The sequence below is a fragment of the Necator americanus genome, chromosome IV (assembly GCF_031761385.1).
Source record: "Necator americanus strain Aroian chromosome IV, whole genome shotgun sequence".
NCBI classification, from domain to species: Eukaryota; Metazoa; Nematoda; class Chromadorea; order Rhabditida; family Ancylostomatidae; genus Necator; species Necator americanus.
The window spans coordinates 21,173,415-21,189,947 of NC_087374.1; the positions used below are offsets into that span (position 1 = coordinate 21,173,415).

General features: G+C 42.1%; 6 protein-coding genes across 9 annotated transcripts; 3 read left to right on the plus strand and 3 right to left on the minus strand.

Annotated features, from left to right (window-relative positions):
* Positions 1 to 270: 270 nt before the first annotated feature.
* Positions 271 to 3,420, minus strand: RB195_002169 (uncharacterized protein; the record flags this gene model as incomplete). Of its 3 annotated transcripts, none has more annotated exons than XM_064199302.1 (10): positions 271 to 438; positions 521 to 656; positions 745 to 835; positions 983 to 1,082; positions 1,210 to 1,325; positions 1,390 to 1,486; positions 1,600 to 1,708; positions 1,768 to 1,893; positions 2,035 to 2,193; positions 3,308 to 3,420. In XM_064199302.1, the coding sequence occupies 10 exons, from the start codon at positions 3,418 to 3,420 to the stop codon at positions 271 to 273; spliced, it is 1,215 nt and encodes a 404-aa protein (XP_064055183.1). The 3 variants fall into 3 exon arrangements, with proteins under 3 accessions (XP_064055183.1, XP_064055184.1, XP_013298084.2); XM_064199303.1 differs by having other exon boundaries at positions 1,031 to 1,082; positions 1,198 to 1,325; XM_013442630.2 differs by having other exon boundaries at positions 1,198 to 1,325.
* Positions 3,421 to 6,463: 3,043 nt separating this feature from the next.
* On the plus strand, positions 6,464 to 7,066 carry RB195_002170 (uncharacterized protein; the record flags this gene model as incomplete). The annotated part of the gene is made up of 1 exon (XM_064199304.1): positions 6,464 to 7,066. The coding sequence occupies one exon, from the start codon at positions 6,464 to 6,466 to the stop codon at positions 7,064 to 7,066; it is 603 nt and encodes a 200-aa protein (XP_064055185.1).
* Positions 7,067 to 7,146: 80 nt separating this feature from the next.
* RB195_002171 (uncharacterized protein) lies at positions 7,147 to 7,810 on the plus strand (the record flags this gene model as incomplete). The annotated part of the gene is made up of 2 exons (XM_064199305.1): positions 7,147 to 7,271; positions 7,348 to 7,810. The coding sequence occupies 2 exons, from the start codon at positions 7,147 to 7,149 to the stop codon at positions 7,808 to 7,810; spliced, it is 588 nt and encodes a 195-aa protein (XP_064055186.1).
* On the plus strand, positions 7,439 to 7,810 carry RB195_002172 (uncharacterized protein; the record flags this gene model as incomplete). The annotated part of the gene is made up of 1 exon (XM_064199306.1): positions 7,439 to 7,810. The coding sequence occupies one exon, from the start codon at positions 7,439 to 7,441 to the stop codon at positions 7,808 to 7,810; it is 372 nt and encodes a 123-aa protein (XP_064055187.1).
* A 522-nt stretch (positions 7,811 to 8,332) lies between these two features.
* Positions 8,333 to 9,195, minus strand: RB195_002173 (uncharacterized protein; the record flags this gene model as incomplete). Its single annotated transcript, XM_013442629.2, has 2 exons — positions 8,333 to 9,017; positions 9,173 to 9,195. 2 exons carry the CDS (start codon positions 9,193 to 9,195, stop codon positions 8,333 to 8,335), a joined length of 708 nt encoding a protein of 235 aa, XP_013298083.2.
* Positions 8,333 to 15,949, minus strand: RB195_002174 (uncharacterized protein; the record flags this gene model as incomplete). 2 transcript variants are annotated; one of them, XM_064199308.1, is made up of 20 exons in its annotated part: positions 8,333 to 8,421; positions 8,485 to 9,017; positions 9,438 to 9,637; positions 9,706 to 9,796; positions 9,885 to 10,012; positions 10,662 to 10,833; positions 10,953 to 11,038; positions 11,102 to 11,282; positions 11,470 to 11,552; positions 11,626 to 11,784; positions 11,854 to 11,947; positions 12,059 to 12,195; positions 12,366 to 12,536; positions 12,594 to 12,743; positions 12,795 to 12,939; positions 13,884 to 14,009; positions 14,067 to 14,134; positions 15,025 to 15,221; positions 15,323 to 15,462; positions 15,885 to 15,949. In XM_064199308.1, the coding sequence occupies 20 exons, from the start codon at positions 15,947 to 15,949 to the stop codon at positions 8,333 to 8,335; spliced, it is 3,015 nt and encodes a 1,004-aa protein (XP_064055188.1). The 2 variants fall into 2 exon arrangements, with proteins under 2 accessions (XP_064055188.1, XP_064055189.1); XM_064199307.1 differs by lacking the exons at positions 8,333 to 8,421; positions 8,485 to 9,017 and having other exon boundaries at positions 9,428 to 9,637.
* Between the last annotated feature and the right edge of the window lie 584 nt (positions 15,950 to 16,533).

A 16,533-nucleotide genomic window follows, 5' to 3' on the forward strand; every position in this document is an offset into this window, starting at 1 on the left:
AAACTGAGCTTTGATAAAAGAAGGATATTTAACTGCACAGTCCACATCTAAGTAAATGAAATGGTAAGCATCTGAGCACGTGAGGGATATTCACATTAGTTTTTAACATATTTGATTTCAAAAAATGTACATGTGCGACATTTCTAAATTATCCATCAGGTACAACACTCAAATTCAACTAAAGAGAAAACCATCTGCCAGAGATTCACTGTACAGGAAAAAAGAGACAGCATGTTACGTCGCCCCGCAACCCGAACGCGTAGCATTAACCTATGCCTTTCCTTCTGTCTCTAATGCTGGATGTTGCACCGTCCTTGAAAAAGATTGCAGCAATCTTACGAGGCGAGGTAAGAGATAAACACGAATTATGAATTGGGGTGCAATCATAGAAAGGGCTTCCAGCTCCAGTTTGGAACGAAGGGAGCGCAGTATGTCTAACTGCAACACAGAAGTCTATCGCAAAAAGTAGTGCAGTTGTTAACAAAAGAAAAAAAAACTGGAAAGAAACAAGTAAACTAACCTCTTTTGCTACAACGAATTCATCAAGGCCTAGCGCTCGTCGCCTAATTTTCGATATTTTTACGAAATCGCGATTGCGGAGTTTGAGGAAATGTTGGCTAACGATGGGTAAACTGCGAATATCTGATGGCTTGAAGCTAAAAAATCGAACAACTTAAGTTTGTTATACTGTTTATAAAAAATTCCAAAGATTTCCTGGTGGCAATATAAAAGGTAAAAGCTTACCCTAACCATTGCATCTGCTTAATACAACAGCCTTGTCCTTCTCTACGCTCAGATATAGACCCATATTTGAAAGTCAACATTATTTCAATGCCTACAAATTACTTCCTGTTAACTATATCGACTACATCGGAACACGGACAGCACAAAAAAAAAGTTATTAAGAATCAGTAAGTAACGAAAACAATGCTGCTCGTATCACTTTCAGAATAGTTTCTCTCAAAAGCAAATTACGCGATACCGTGAGGGTCGCTGTCAAAAAGGCCATATACAGGAACAGCCAACTGACCAACCAGCCACCTCAACAGTTGACGAGTGCAAATATCTGGGTAACCCTTTCCCTAAAATAGCGACCTGCTTAGATAACTTACGAATACAATATTGAATCGGCCTCCTTGATCACATGATGATCGATAAACAAAACGATTTGAATTATAAAAGATTCACTGAACACACTGTAACTAGTACACTTTTAGGGAAACATTCGAAAAACCCTTCATCTATCATCTTTTCGAACATCGCATGCTTCTCAACAACAATAATGAACTGAGCTTCACTGACGACACGATGATCCATTAAATATTCTAAACAAAAAGGATCAAATAGAAATGAAAGAGTAAAACGGGTAAACGTGCTGAAAATATCTACCAGATATCAAGACTTGCTGGTTTCGGCAATCAATCAACTGCTTATCTTTTGTCAGAAAAGCAAGGGCACCGGATATAATACCTTTGCTGCTCGATATCTAAACTAAATTTTGTACTAAATTTCTTGATGTTTCAAAAAGAAAAAAAAACTATTTCGAACTCCAAGTCATAATAGTTGGCAATCGAATACAAGAACAAAACCACCACTCACAATATTAAGAACAACGCGTGGTTCATCAAGAAGATCACAAATCGTACTAATGCTACGATCGAAATTTCCTTGATTCTTATACAGTTTCTTATTGTCATAGTAAAGGTCACTGAAGAATCAAAAACAACATCAACTTCAAAACACTATAATAAATTACTGAGGCGTAACCGTTTTGTTGACTGTTGACCGTTGGTTATAAGCTGATAAATCCGTGCAAGAGATTGCATGATAAACGCCAAGCGCATACCTTGGCGAGGAAATATAACAATTTGTTTGTGTGCATCGTCTTCGCTTCTGAAATGCAAACTTCTATTACTTTCAAAAACACCAGTAATGATAAAATTAAGCCGAAATATGAGAATACGACGAAATGGTAGGAAATAAGTAAGCAATAAAATGAAACGGTAGAGATAAATCCACGTAAGATGAACTCACGCTCGGAGAATAATCTTATTTGGATGAGAAGTAGAAGACAGCTGCTTCACTAGATCCAGGCAGATGAATTCGATCTTGCGAAGGATAGATTTCTGTTTACACGTAAGATCTTCCTCCTTGAGGGAAGACGAAGAAACCGACATCGCCGAATCCACAGCACTTCAGTGAAAAAGGTTAGATCGTGAGTGAACTGGATAACAAAAGCCTTCTTCCCCATTCCTTTCCGTAAAAGGCTGAATCCCACTTAGTTTTCGTACTTGACACCTTCAAAAGCGTTCAAAAATCCATGAATATGAGTGAAATATGTTGTCTAAAGGCAAATGTATCGCAGCCATAGCAGATCCCTCTGCGACAGTCGACGATCCGGTACTGCCTCTAACCAGCTGAGCTTTTAATCCCTACGGAGTATTGGTAATAGATTTGTTCTAAGAATAGGAACACTGACTTGAGGCAGCACTCAGTCTACGCGTACACCACACTTGCGGACGCTTAGTGTCTGCAAGTGTGGTGTACGCGTAAGCTCAACCCAAGAAGATAGGTAAACGCCATGAACGTCATCCTTTAATTTCTACTATTTTCTTTATTTTACCTCTCCACTAGCCTCTCTCCTCTTTTGTTCCCTTTTCATTTCGCTGGAAGTATTCTTAGCGTTACACTGAGAATGCCACCGCCTTGCTTTATCTACTGTCATCATGATGACCATGACTGTCTTAATGGCGGTGCGTGGTGAGTAGGACACTTCCTAGAGCGCAGTTGGCCTCACGTCGAAATGTGTAAAAAGCTTGGCCATGTTCGAACTCGTTAATAAGTCATCGATACCCTATGATTTCCTATGTACATCACATTGTAAATTATCTCTTGCAGATTCTTGGAATTTTTCCCCAACAGTACAACAGCATACAAAACATTAGTTTTGAGTACATTGCAAGAAGTACAGTGGCGTAGATACGACCCGATATGTGGTGTTAGTGCTCGGTGGAATTCTTGCTAGCTCCGATCGGACTATACTATTGTGATCAAAAAGTAGGGACTTTCCAGCTTAAAACTCCCGGATTTATCCAAATGCATAATTTTTCCTTATATTAGCGTAACGTTTACTAACATCTGTGCCAAATTTCATGACAATAGCGTCAGTTGTTAACGAGTAACGCTTGCTGACGTTCACTTCCAAAAGTTCTTCGATGCGCCATCTCTCACGGCTTTCGTGGTTTGCGACTTTTTCATCAAAAACTCCACTCTTACTTCTCATATCGTTCCACAACACACTATTCACCTGATTTGACTCCGTTTGATTTCTGGCTGTTTCCGAAACTCAAAAACCACTTCATGGTAATCGCTTGACTCGCTTGAGGAGATAAGAGCGGCACCGAAGGCGCTGAAGGCCATCCCGGAAATCGAATGTAACAAATGTTTTGAAGATTGGAAGAAACGCTGGTATAACTGTGTTGGCCCCGAGAGGGAGTAATTTGAAGGACATTGAATAAATTTTGAGAATAATATATCGTTTTTGCTTTATTTGTAAGGTCTTACTAGTTTTCGATCACAGTTATATATATTTCTAGAAATCCATCCTTATGTTTTCTTTAACAGACATAAAATTGTAGCCTAGTCAACTCTGACAAGATTGGCGCAAATCAAAAAACAGATCCGTCTTGTAGTAATGGCGCCAGTATAGGCGAAATGGTTCAACCGACCAAAAAACTAGTGTCAAAACAGTATGCACTCTCTCTAGTCCATTTTATCTTTGAAATTGTTATTACTACTTTAGGGACGGCTGTAGCGCAGTCGGTAAAAGGTCAGCTATGCCCGCACGATCGATGGTTAGAAACCACCCTTGTGCTAGCAACGTTTCGTCCCTCCGTGGCCGATAAATTGGTGCCGGAGTTATCTGGGATGATAAAAAAAACACTGACTGGATCATCGGTTGGCCCTCGCAAGTAATTGTATTGTATTTGCAAACGCGCGTTCCAATACCTCAACGATTACGAATTGCAGTAAAGCTCGGCGTGTTAGCGCATAACAAGCGGATGGATAAGGCAAAGGCTTTTTATTTTTTATTATTGCACCAGCCTGAACGTCCTGCTGACGGCGGACATCATACCTCTTCTGGTGCACACTTCGTTCACCATTACTGATAGGTGGAAATTAAATGTAGTGGCATTTTCCGAAAAAAAAAACTTGTATTTTTCTAACGACGCTTCTTCCGTTCTTTCCTTTCTAGAAATTTAAGCACACCCGAAATGATCATGAATTGAAGTGCTGATTTCATGGTCCTCCTTCTAAATTCAGGGTGGGTGTGGCGCAGTCGGTTAGAGGTCCGTTGTAGTCACACGGTCGAGTGTTCGAAACCGCCCTAGTGCAAACCAAGCCTTTCATCCCTCCGGGGTCGACAAATTGGTGCCAGACTTGTCTGGGAGGATAAAAACACCGATTTGATCATTGGCTGGCCCCTGCAAGTCACTGTATGGGCCAACACGCGTTCCAAAACCTCAACGATTATGAATTCCAGTAAAACGCGTTGGCGCATCCCGAGTGGATTGAGACGCCAGTGACTTTATCCTTTATCCTTTTTCTTCTAAATTCGTCAGTACTACATTTGGAGAGTATTCAAGCTTGATTGTACACCTACATATATTGATTCGATAGCTTAACAATTTGGAAATATAGTTTGAAGCATGACTTTTCCCTCCATTTCTCCACAACGATTAGTGCACAACAATCTACTAACATGAAATGACATGAGTGTCATCATCGAACTGATAAAGATAAGGTTCCACGTCAGATCATCTCAACTGTTAACTACTATTTAACCACCAGGTCTCAGACGTATTGCAAATCCCTAAAGAAAGGATGCTGAAAACTTGATTATGCAAATTTGCGGTGGAAATAGATGTGGGTTGAGCCCATAGGAGTGAAACGCAACGCAGCAGCTTTCCTGTCCATATAATGAGTCACAATGTTTCGTTTACTTCTTGACAAAACCACTTGGAGTTAACGTGCGTTACTACTGCACCGCGCCGCATCAATTTGATGCCATGGAATCCTTCTCACCACATTTTATCGCTTTCTGGTATCGGCGCACCAATTTGACGCTGTTGTACCCACCACACTGGTTTCTGTAATTCTGATATATATATATATATCAGAATATTTGGCCTCAAAACCTACTGACCTTTGGCGAAGACATGGCCTAAAGCTGCTAGGGGTACTAAGTTGCTAAGTTAAACCCTAAGGTCTGAGATTGGGTTAGGGCCGATGCTCCTTCTTTCAACTAGGTTAGTATCCATTGGGAGGGGGGCAGTGAACCAAACGGTGCGCGGTGCTAGCGAGGCCCCCTACAGTTCCATCCGTTTATGCACTGAACAAAAGCTTCCGGTCTATTTGACTTTAGGCTACTTAGGCAGATTTCTTGAGGTCTGCACGACTAAGCAGGTTTGGTTGATTTGTTAATCACGTTAATTAGTACATTTACCTCAATTTACCAACTATCACTTCTTGTCGGATTTCGTAATGGCTTCCTAAATCTCTGCCTGTCTGGAAGCGTAGCAGCTAAAAATTCAAAAAAAAATCCTAAAAATCCAAAATTCGTTGTGGCTTTCTTTTGTCTGCAGGTTGATCGGGAAATATCTTCGAAAATCGCCGCATGTAAGGGCGTATCAACGAAAATCCGCCATTCATTTGCATGACGGCAAAAACGGTTGCTGCTAACTTGCTAACTCGTCGTGATTTCACTCTGATTACATGTGGCCGGTGCTTGCTTGAAGTTCAGCGAAGAATTTTGACGAAAGGCTTGCTGATCGTGAATTGCTGTGGAAGGATCGACCGTGTTACAGCTGTGGGAATCATCAACTGTAAAGTCATGAAGCAGCCGAACACGAAAGGTGAAGATGCGCTGGAAGTTCGAATGCTACGAAAGCCAGTGTCGTCAACCTAAGGTAACTATGCCAAGTAACATAATTAATAGCCAGCTCCCTTCAGCCAAGTCCTTTTATTAGCTCACATCTCCGGAAATTAGGTAGCCATTACGACCACCTTTTGGGTGCCCTTCAATCTCCTTCTTTTGTTTAGATAAGTTGAAGCATGTATGACATGGGGCCGCGTATACGAGTCTGATTGCTACCTGCGCGTGGTGACCCTGCTTCAACCAAATGCAATCAGGCGTTCGAGTGTACGCATTGGGAACGTACGAGCTATATAACCCGCACTTCTATATGGCGAAAGATTCCCATACATTGCAAAAAGGTGCTATCTTCCAGCACACCGCCAAAACCCATAACCTGAAAAGTCAACTGCCTAAAGGGAGCATGGAATCTTTGGCAACAACCATTCGTTTCGTCACGCTGAACTATCGAGTGAACTCCAACAAGCCGCTCTATCCAGACTTCTGCGATATCTCTGTGTGCCTTTTGCTGCACTGCAGGAAACATGCATGAGAGATCGGCTCGTCATCAGCATCGAAAATTACACCATATACTGCGGCGACGCTGATGAGAACAAAGTAGGTGGCTGCGCGATAGCTGTGAGGAACGATTACAAGAAGGAATTTGGCTCAACGTCGTCTAGATGCACCTTTTTACGACTGCGGGATCACGGAAGACGTAAACTCTGGATCGTAAGTGCTCACGCACCTACGGAAACCGCTGAGAACAACAGTAAGGACGCCTTCTATGATGAACTCAATGCGTTGATGTCTAAAATACCAAGCCAGCAGGTGGTCATAGTCGGAATCGACGCAAATGCGAAGATGGGACTCGAACAGCAATCCGATGTGCTAGGAAAATGGTACTATGCAGCGGAGCGCACGTCGGACAACGGTGACCGTCTGGTCGACTTGTCCGAACAGACGGGCCTCATCATCGCTTCCACGTTTAAGAGGAATCATCGACGCAATCAGCTCACGTGGCAGGGGTCAACCCTTTTAACGCCTGAAGAGCAGCGCAAGTGGAAGATGAGGACTCTTAAACTTCAGCTCGACTACGTTCTGGCGAGGAACATTCCTCAGTCAGATATCCGAAAATCTAGAGCTGTTTGAGACGTCGCGTTCGACTCTGACCACCGTCCAGTTCTTCTCAGCTTCAAGATACGGTTCCACAAAAGAAACCGAGGAGTTCGATGAATGCAGAAGAAAATTCCGCCAACGTGTGTCTTCTCATGTTGGAGTACGGACCAGGAAGAAGCTTAGCGATGCGGATTCCTTCACAAAGTGCATCCAGGACGCTGCAAGGGAAACGTTCCCGGTTCTATTGCCGCGGAAGAAGTTTGCCTTTGCGTCTGCGGAAACAAAATCCACGTACAATTCTGTTTCGCGCGCAGCGCTGGTGACTTCAACCAGGAAAAGCGTCTTAGAAGGAAGCTGCATCGTCAACTGCAACAAGACCGCGATAACGAGTGGACGTCAAGAGCGATGGGGTTTGAGAAGGCGTGCGAGGACAGGAACCCGCGGAAAGCCTATGCTCTACTAAAACAGCATAGCGGCAAAATGAAAAGATATTCCCCTATCCTCAACACTGCCAATGGGGTAGCTGTCGGTGAAGCAACCCTTCCAATTTGGAAGGAACACTTCAAGACCTTGCTGAACCGGCTAGCACCGTCAGCCCCTGAACTCGAACACGTTCATAGACCGACATACGCGGTTAACGAGGAGCCACCGACCGTGTCGGAGGTCCTGGTCTGTATTCAAAAAATGAAGAATGGAAAATCTGGCGGAGACGACGGGATTAGCGCAGAAATGCTAAATTATCTTCCTCCGTCTGGGATTCGTGAGATCGTGAGATGACAAAGATCATCCGTTCAATGTGGATAGACGAAAGGATACCTTTTTTTTCGCAGAATATGGAATAGCGACGAATGGATTGATTCTGTGCAAGCTCTCGCAGAAGATCGAGAAGGTTGGGCAGAGCTGTGATCAAGGACGGCACACCTCGGCGAAGATGCGGGTAATCGCGTCAGGCGATGACATCAGCCCGCCGATTAAGTCAAGTAAGTATGTTGGCACGTCATGGTATGTTTTTTGTCATGATGCAATCATACAAGCCTACATGACCCACTGCACGTAAATGTGACTGAGCCTCCTCCTTCTAAGATTGACTTATATACGCTTGCATGAGTTTCAGGCCGTTTTGACTTTTCTGTATATGTACATAATTGCACCGAACGCCGCGTACTATTCTTATATTTGCAGAAATAGTCAATGTGCAAGATTTTTGTACGATCAACTATAAGTAGTACAGATTATTTATCGTAAAGGAAAATATTTACAATCAAACAACGTCCCAAGAATAGCATAACACACATGTACTCATCTGTCGAGATGATCAGTGAGCATTGCGTAGACTTCAGAGGATGTTCTGCGTGCGAGATCGAGAGGTGTGTCACCAGAGCCGCTTTCTACACTCGCATCAATTCCTGGAGCTTGAAGCAGATAGCGAACAGAGTGGAAAACATTCTCACCGTTCTCGCATTGGCTACTGATAGCTAAATGAAGCGGCGTTACAGATCCACTGGAACGAGCATTAACGTCAACGCCATGAGAAATGAGTCGACCGATCACCTCGTAGTTACCCCAGTTGGCTGCTGAATGCAAAGCAGTCCAGCCTTGCTTCGTCCTCGCCTCAGGGTCAGCTCCTTTTTCCAATAAGAACGAGACTACGTCTATATGATTGTTGTAAGCAGCCCTGTGCAAGGCCGTGTAACCATCCTCGTCAGAAACTGACAAAAGATCAGGATCACTGTCCAGCATGCTTCTTAATACACCGACATTTCCATTCTCAGCTTCCTTCAGAAATCTATCACCCGTGTTTCTTAGATCTGCATCTCTTATACCTTGGTCGTCCTCCTGCCATGCAGATACGAACATTCCTGGGTTGTTAGCCTTTGTGGATCGGATCTCGTCTATCAGTTCTTTAGTGAATCTCAGGTTGTGTTTGGGGTCATCGTTCTCATTCTCGCTACTGTGATCATCACCATTGCATTCCATTGCAACTCTAAACATGGATAAATAAACCAATAGTAAAATGAGTTGCCTAGTTAACAGACATTAAAGGTTTCCAACCTTTTCTCGTTAGAATTAGAGAAGAAGAGATCTCTGAATGACTTTTACACGACTGAAGACATAAAAACATATCATTTATTTACAAACTCGACATCTGCATGTGAGTTCATGACCTTCTGAACTACCTCAGAAAAAAAAAAACAGCAAGAGAACAAGACACGGGATGTGTATGCAAGAACTGACGACAAACGCAACAATAGTTGTTTTAAAAAGGATGGACTAAAAGGTTCATGAATAAACGTTCCTGAGGCAGAAATGATAAAATCAAGTATATAGATAAATGATGTGGTCAATGAAACAATCAGAGTGAAGTGCCCTAGTAAATGCAGATCCCGCCGACTGCTAGCCTAACAGTTGATGCATTCGAACTGTTCGCTTCACTGCCGTGCTGCAACCGGTATTGAACTTGTAGAAGAGTGGGCGTGTTGGGTCTGTAGATGTAGATTTAGACTGTGGTGGTGCACTGGCCACCATTTCCTTAATCAACTCCGTGTTGGTTTTTGGGGGAGTATTTTCATCCGATGATTTGCCTGCTGTACAGAAAATAGTTATCTGAAATACGATGGTAGAGAATACCCAATATCCAAATGCTATTCATGAACTCATAGAGCGATTAGGACCTTATGAGCAATCATCTGTCGCACTGAGTTCGACAACAAGCAACGGGAACTTTCGTCATTGATAGGAAACATCGTCAAAATATCAATCGCCCTGTAATATTTCCATCCTCACCGTGAAGACAGATATAGCAACTTTCGAACACAGAATTAACTGTTCGAATATCTCAAGTTGTGCTTACGGTTGGAAAAGATATTGTACTTGGAGATTAACCACAGTGGGAGCATATGTCAAATGATAGTCGCCCATAATAGTAACGACACTGTTGATCTGTTCCAGTTCTCTTGAGCTGTACAACTGCTGATTCATCTGAAACATCAGTAGCCACATGTTGAGATGGTGTTAGTGAACGCAACGCACGCTTTGTCACCGCTTTAAAAGCGGCATGCCATGGAACTGACGAAGTTGGGATCTCTCCAAAAAACGATACGGTTGGGGTGTAGATCACGAACGAGCGCGTCCGCGCTCAATTTCCCCTGACTATGGAAAACGGCTCTGGCGATCGAATTCTCCTACGAGGTACCTAGTAGCAAGCCACGTCTACGAGCACAAGCGTACGCACTCTCTGCCAGCGAGGCACAATCAATGGGTTGCTAATCCTGTCTCTCCATGTTACTAGGCGCCTCGTAAGAGACTCATCGCTAAGGCCGTTTCACCACGCCTTTTTTCAGGGCAATTAGGGAGAACTGAGCGTGATCGCGCTTACACTCGTGATCTACACCCCTAAACCCTATTTTTTCGTGGAGAGATCCCAACATCGTCAGTTTCCTGGTATTCTGCCTTTAACGCACTCTCTCTTCTCTACGCACGATGTCGATGAAGGCGCACTGTACCTGGTCCATGGAGTACATTAAACGTCGGCCACTATGCAACGCATAGTGGCCTCCAAAATATCACTATATCAACTATTTTCTCCAACTCCACTAAGAGCTAAACTTTTCCCTTATTGAAAACGAACCGCTCTGATAGGTGGTTGAACAATCTGCACAAGTAAAGGCAGAACGTCAGAGATGAGAGCCGAAGGAGAGTGTCGAGCAAGAAGCCAGGACTGCACCGTGGCTAGTGTTTCCTGTGACTCGCGGCGTCTTTGGTTGGCGGATTGATCAATTAGAGGGAACTTCAGTTTTACTCTGAAACGGAACATTGGTTTGTAAACGAAAATGCTAGACCATGCCACAGAAATTTCCAAATATAAAAAAACCAAATACTTGTATAATACATGCCAATTATATCTGATATACCAACTCACCTCATGTGGGTGGCCACTGCAGCATGAAGGAGCATATAGAACACAGGTACATATCTCATCAAAACATATTCTTGTTTTTCATTTACCTGTGATGCAGTAGAAATAAATGGAATTGTACCTTATTGTTTTAATGAATACTCCAAACACACCGCATGCATTATGCTATCATAGTAAATGAATGCTTCTGCACCCGTTCGAATGGTTTTCATTGGTAGATTCACGCTCAAATAGTTTCCGTACAGCCCACTGACAAAACGCTCATCACCTCTTTCAACTGCTACCCGCTCAATCAACTGCAGTCGTTCGGGCAGTACTTTGAGGACACTCTTCCTGAATAAAGTGCCCTGGCTTGAAAAGATTATCTATGGGAACAGAAATCATCAATATCATCAATTTGAGTCAGTCTAGGGAGTTCCCAGCGTAGAAAACAACAAGGTCTTTCCCTCCACCAATGCTTCATTGCCTTTCACAATCAACAGCTTCAGTGTACTTGCCAAAGATCAAATAATTGACTGACTCGTCAAAATGATGCGTAAAATCCAACACCGTTGACCAGTTCTCAAATATTGACGAAGAACCCACTCTTTCTCGTTCAACGGCCTGTTAAGCATACCAAAATCAAATCATGTGGATTTAAAAAAACGAAAGCAGAAAAAAAAAACTACTTCAGCACCTTTTGTATGTCGTCAATGGATACATAACGCCTCTCCTTCTTGGCAAGGATAGACACAAATTGTAAAGTGTTGATGGAGAAGCGCACATCGCAGTGGCTCAATTTAACGAGCCGTTGTAGAGTAAATCGATCTACACGGACCTCCTCCAGCTCTGCGATCTGAAGAAGAAAAGTAGTTTTCCTCCGAAGACAGACAGGATCACAGTTTTGAAGCAAGGATTTCCAAACCGTAGTTAATCTCTGGATAAGGCGCTCCTTTGAAGTAGGTGTTACTTGAATATTCATAGCGATTGCGCGCAGTTCTCGTAAAGCAGGTATGTACCTAATCACCTTATCAAATATATTTGTGCTAAGCAAAGAACAACTCGAATCTCAATCTCAATATATATATATATATATATATAAGAAATTGTGAAAAATAACCAAAGCTCACATGTTATTACAAATGCAGATGATCGGACGCCGAATCGCTTTCTTCCCTGTCGCTTGCACAGCTTTAACAAGAAAACGAACTGCTTCTGCCGGTGCGCCATCAATTTCGTCGAGAATCAAACAGTTAGGACGAGTACCCTGAAAAACGATCGCAGCTTTCAAGGCCATTATTCAATATTTATGTGAATTGATTGGACGGATAAATCTGTGAAAATCTATCGCGCGAATTCAGTTTCGAAAGCGAACGAACAAAAAAGTGAAACATACAAGTTTGAATAAATGCACATTAGTTCATTCAAAGCACCCACCTGCGTAATAGTACGAGACGTTCGAACAGCTCCTTCAAGAGCCTTTTCAAAATCTGGGACGTTTCTACTATCACTGGCATTTAGTTCAACAACTGCGTAGCCCGCCTGTCGAGCAACTACATTTGCCAGCGTAGTTTTTCCCAATCCAGCTGGACCAGAAAGAAGAACAATCTATGTCAAGACAAGATTTAAGTGGTTTTATTTGACATGAATAGCTCACCACTGTACCTTATGTGTAGGCCTGCGAAGTTTACCAGCATCCAACGTAAGCAAATCCTTCTCTTTTGATGATCCTTCTTTTGGCAGGTTCACAATCTTTCTTTTGAATACACATTCATCCCACAATTTCACCCATGACATTAAATGCCGATTTATTCCCTGTACGAAAAAAGAAACAAAAGTTATAGTTTTGGAAAGAAAAGCGCTTACATCATCGCTTAGCAGGTCCGTATAAACTCGTGGTGCGTATTTGTTCACCCACATGCTACTCCCAGTCCGTCCTTCATCTTCAACTTCAGGCTGCGCTGCCTCTACGTGCTGTCCTTCGCGTTCTGCCAGCAATCTTTTCTTAGCCCTTCAAGTGAGTACCAAACATACTAAACCATGAAAAAGATAATGCACTTTACTTATGTGTACTAGCAACTGATATCTCCTCATAAAAGACTCATTTTGATTCTCTAACAATTCATAAGAAATCTACCGTTATAAAATTAGTGAGGATGAATTTGCAACACAGTTCAAATAGAGCTTTTGACGGTTTTAGGCGAATAATTTTTCAGCGGATTATTAACCTCCAAGTACCAAAAAATAGAGCTACAAAAATGACAACGACCCTCTGAAAAGCGTGGCTTCAACCTGGTTGTTTGAGCAGAATCTCTGGGAAAAGTTTCATAGTTATACACCTAACTCCAAACCTTCCCAAGACAATCGCATGAAGATTTCAGAAACTCAGAAGAAACTTCATCATGCACCCCAGATTGATGTTTAGGAATGTCACACATCAACAACACTACCAGAATTTTTGGGGAATCAAAGGGCTTTTTTAACTAGTGAAGTTTTTTTTTGTTAAAAAGAATCAGTGGTATTTCTTTTGCAAGAAAAATAGCGAGACTTTGTTATTTTAGACGTTGCTTTTGTTGCAGCCAACCGTAGTAACAGTGCGTGATCTCTGTTTTGCTTTGCTACTCTGGAACATTCTCAGGTCAACGCGAATTATCCTTTTAAACATAACTATTAGCTTTCCTTCTACCGTTCGAAAATGCATAACAGCTCTCAGATGGACAACGGGGGATCTAAACACAAAAAACCTTCAAACCCCTAAACTACGATGCAGAAAGACGAACGCGGAGAAAACCGAACTGACTTCTCAAAGGTTCTTCATCGGGCTGGATCTCTCAAAATCCAACTGAAGATGAAAGAAAAACCAGTACAATTACTATGCAACCAGATTGACTCGTTTAACTTGAAAAAACATCTTACTAGGACGATTTACGAATAAATTTCAGTATTGCATTTTACCTCACTGCATCAATCTCCGCCTCCAGTTTTTGCAACTGCTTGTTCAGTATTTCTGAGCGCACTTCGTTCGCAAGGGCGGTGGCTTTACGTGGAATATGAGACTGTTTTCGATACCGGATATAAAATCTGAAGAAGTACACAGCATGAACTGCTAACCGAAGGTGAAAGTTCACCATTACATGCCTTTCGTCATTTTCGTCACTATTCACTCCCAGCCATGCTGATCCATCGATAGGAGGAGTTTCCATTACCTATAGTGAGGTTAGCTAGCACACTTCATTTTCCACGGGAGTATCACAAAACAAGAAGTTGAGGTGAAAAAATAAACGACAGAGCGGCAAAAGATTAAAATAAACAGCTACCATTGCAGCCATAAGTGAGAAGTTTGAACTAATCAAAGCGTAAATTGAACGTTCACTCCAGAAATGCAGCGAAAATATACAGGGTGGTCCACATGAAGTGTGACGCAAAAAACTACCCACAACTTTGGACCAATTAATCCAAAAAAGTTTTTCTTTTAAATCAATACTCAGAAAATTCTACGTAATTTATCACACATCACATAAAGAATGACTGCTTCTACCTTCAATACAAGCATCCAACCTCATACGGAAATTTTTGCGGATGCGCACGATCAGTTCGCAGGCCCCTGGCTCATCCAGGCTTCCTTTCAGAGAATCCAGTAACTTGTGCTCAAAAGAGTAGGTTTTTTTTACTCTAGAATCCACCACACAGCAAAATTCAAAAGATTGAAATCGGGCGAGTTTGACAGCCAAACACCTTCGTCCAGAAATCCGGAAGATTGGTCTCACACCAGTTTCTTCTTTTCGCCGTGCGCTGGCGCCCAATTTTGCAGGAAGGTCCAGTCACTATCCTTACCGGTTTCTTAGGCTCAAGGAATCATAGCATCTCTTGATTTTCCATAGCCTGTCACACTTCATGTGGACCACAATATATTTGATTTGATTTCATGTTCCTTTCTTCAGTTTAACGATAAAATCTAATTAAATAGATTCACATCACACTAGCCAGAGAGAAAATTACATTAAAGATTCTCGATTGAAAATTACTATGTGGAACTAGATAAAACAACGAAGAAGAACAAATCACAAACGCTCTAATTACTGGACCAAAACGCAACCTGGTTCTCCTTTTCCATTTCATCATCAGAAAATGGGTGCTGAGAAGCACCGAAGTGCTCTCCCATTGCTCGCATTCTTTTTGCACGAGCATGAGAAATTCGCTGAAGTAGTTGATTTGCAGCTAAATCATCATGCAATCGTTTTCCACGTGCATTTTCATGTTCTTCTAATGTTAGCGGCATTCGCATGTGCCAGTCTACAACATTGTATTCTTAATTAACGGAAAGGAAATTCTATCGCAAATAAATGATCAAATTCTACTTCGTCACTTTCAAAATACAAATATGAAAATCGTACCCAAGGCATGTGTGAAGATCTCATCGGGAGGCATTTTGAAAGGATCCTCATCTATCAGACGACGTTTTTTCTGACCGGTCCCATTCAGTGCGTTCACCACAGCCACATTGGATGCGGACGGCTCATTAGTATCAACATCTCTAAAACAATCACATGAAATTTGATTGAGTGCAGAGGCTTTAACGGTGCAACTGATGAGCAGCTAGGAGAAAGATATCCAACCTTTGCCAGAGCTCATTAAATCCGTGATTTAACACAAGTAAGGAGGTGAGATGAACAAATCAACTGGGAGAAAGAAGATTACTAAACAACCTAAGAATAAGAAACGTCTTACACTTATTCTACATCAATCCACTTACGCAACAGTGTCTAACTAAACAGTACATTTCTCTTTCTCTCCATTGAACTTCCTTGTGATCCTCTGGATTTTGAGATATAAACTACTCTACTATCTGACTAATGAAATATTCTATATAATTATTCAGACTTCAGTAACCAACCAATAGCCATTTAATTAATTACTGAAACATCTACTTAAAAAAAAACAACAACATAAACTTACGGGTATTCAAAATCAGCATCATCGAGAGGTATCTGAGATATCACGTTGAAATCCTCGTCGTCCATCGCTCCTCTAGTGCTAAATGGCTGTCTTTTGTAGCTGTGCAGAACAATATTTTTTTAAATAATCTTTTATTAGAAGTTAAGGTATCAGAGGTCGGCCACTGTGAACCAAAACATGCATAGAAAATCATTTAACTATTCAAAACAACATTTACTCGTCGCAAAACAACAATAAATTTAGGATGTAAGATTAACAAAATGACAAAAATAAAGAAATCAACGCAACCTCAGCCCCTAAAATAGGACAAAGGCTGCACTGGTCTTTGCAGTCACAATGTCAATATTACCGAGAAATAATGGTGGGTTTACAACTATGAAGGGTGCGAAAGCACCACAACTATAGTCGCGAAGATGTTGAACAAGATGGAAAAACAAGAATAAACGAAGAGGGGCACCGGCATCACGGCACGCGTGGACCTCAAGCTGAGCTAGTACCGACTGAGGAGGGCGGGTGGAAGGGTGGGAGGGGAGAGGAAAAAAAAACGAGAAATCGGCACTCGGAGATCTACGAGACACAGCGATATAATAACTTGGCTAGCCCCGGCTGCAAAGTAAAAACCTAGAACATGGTGTGCACCCACGCTACG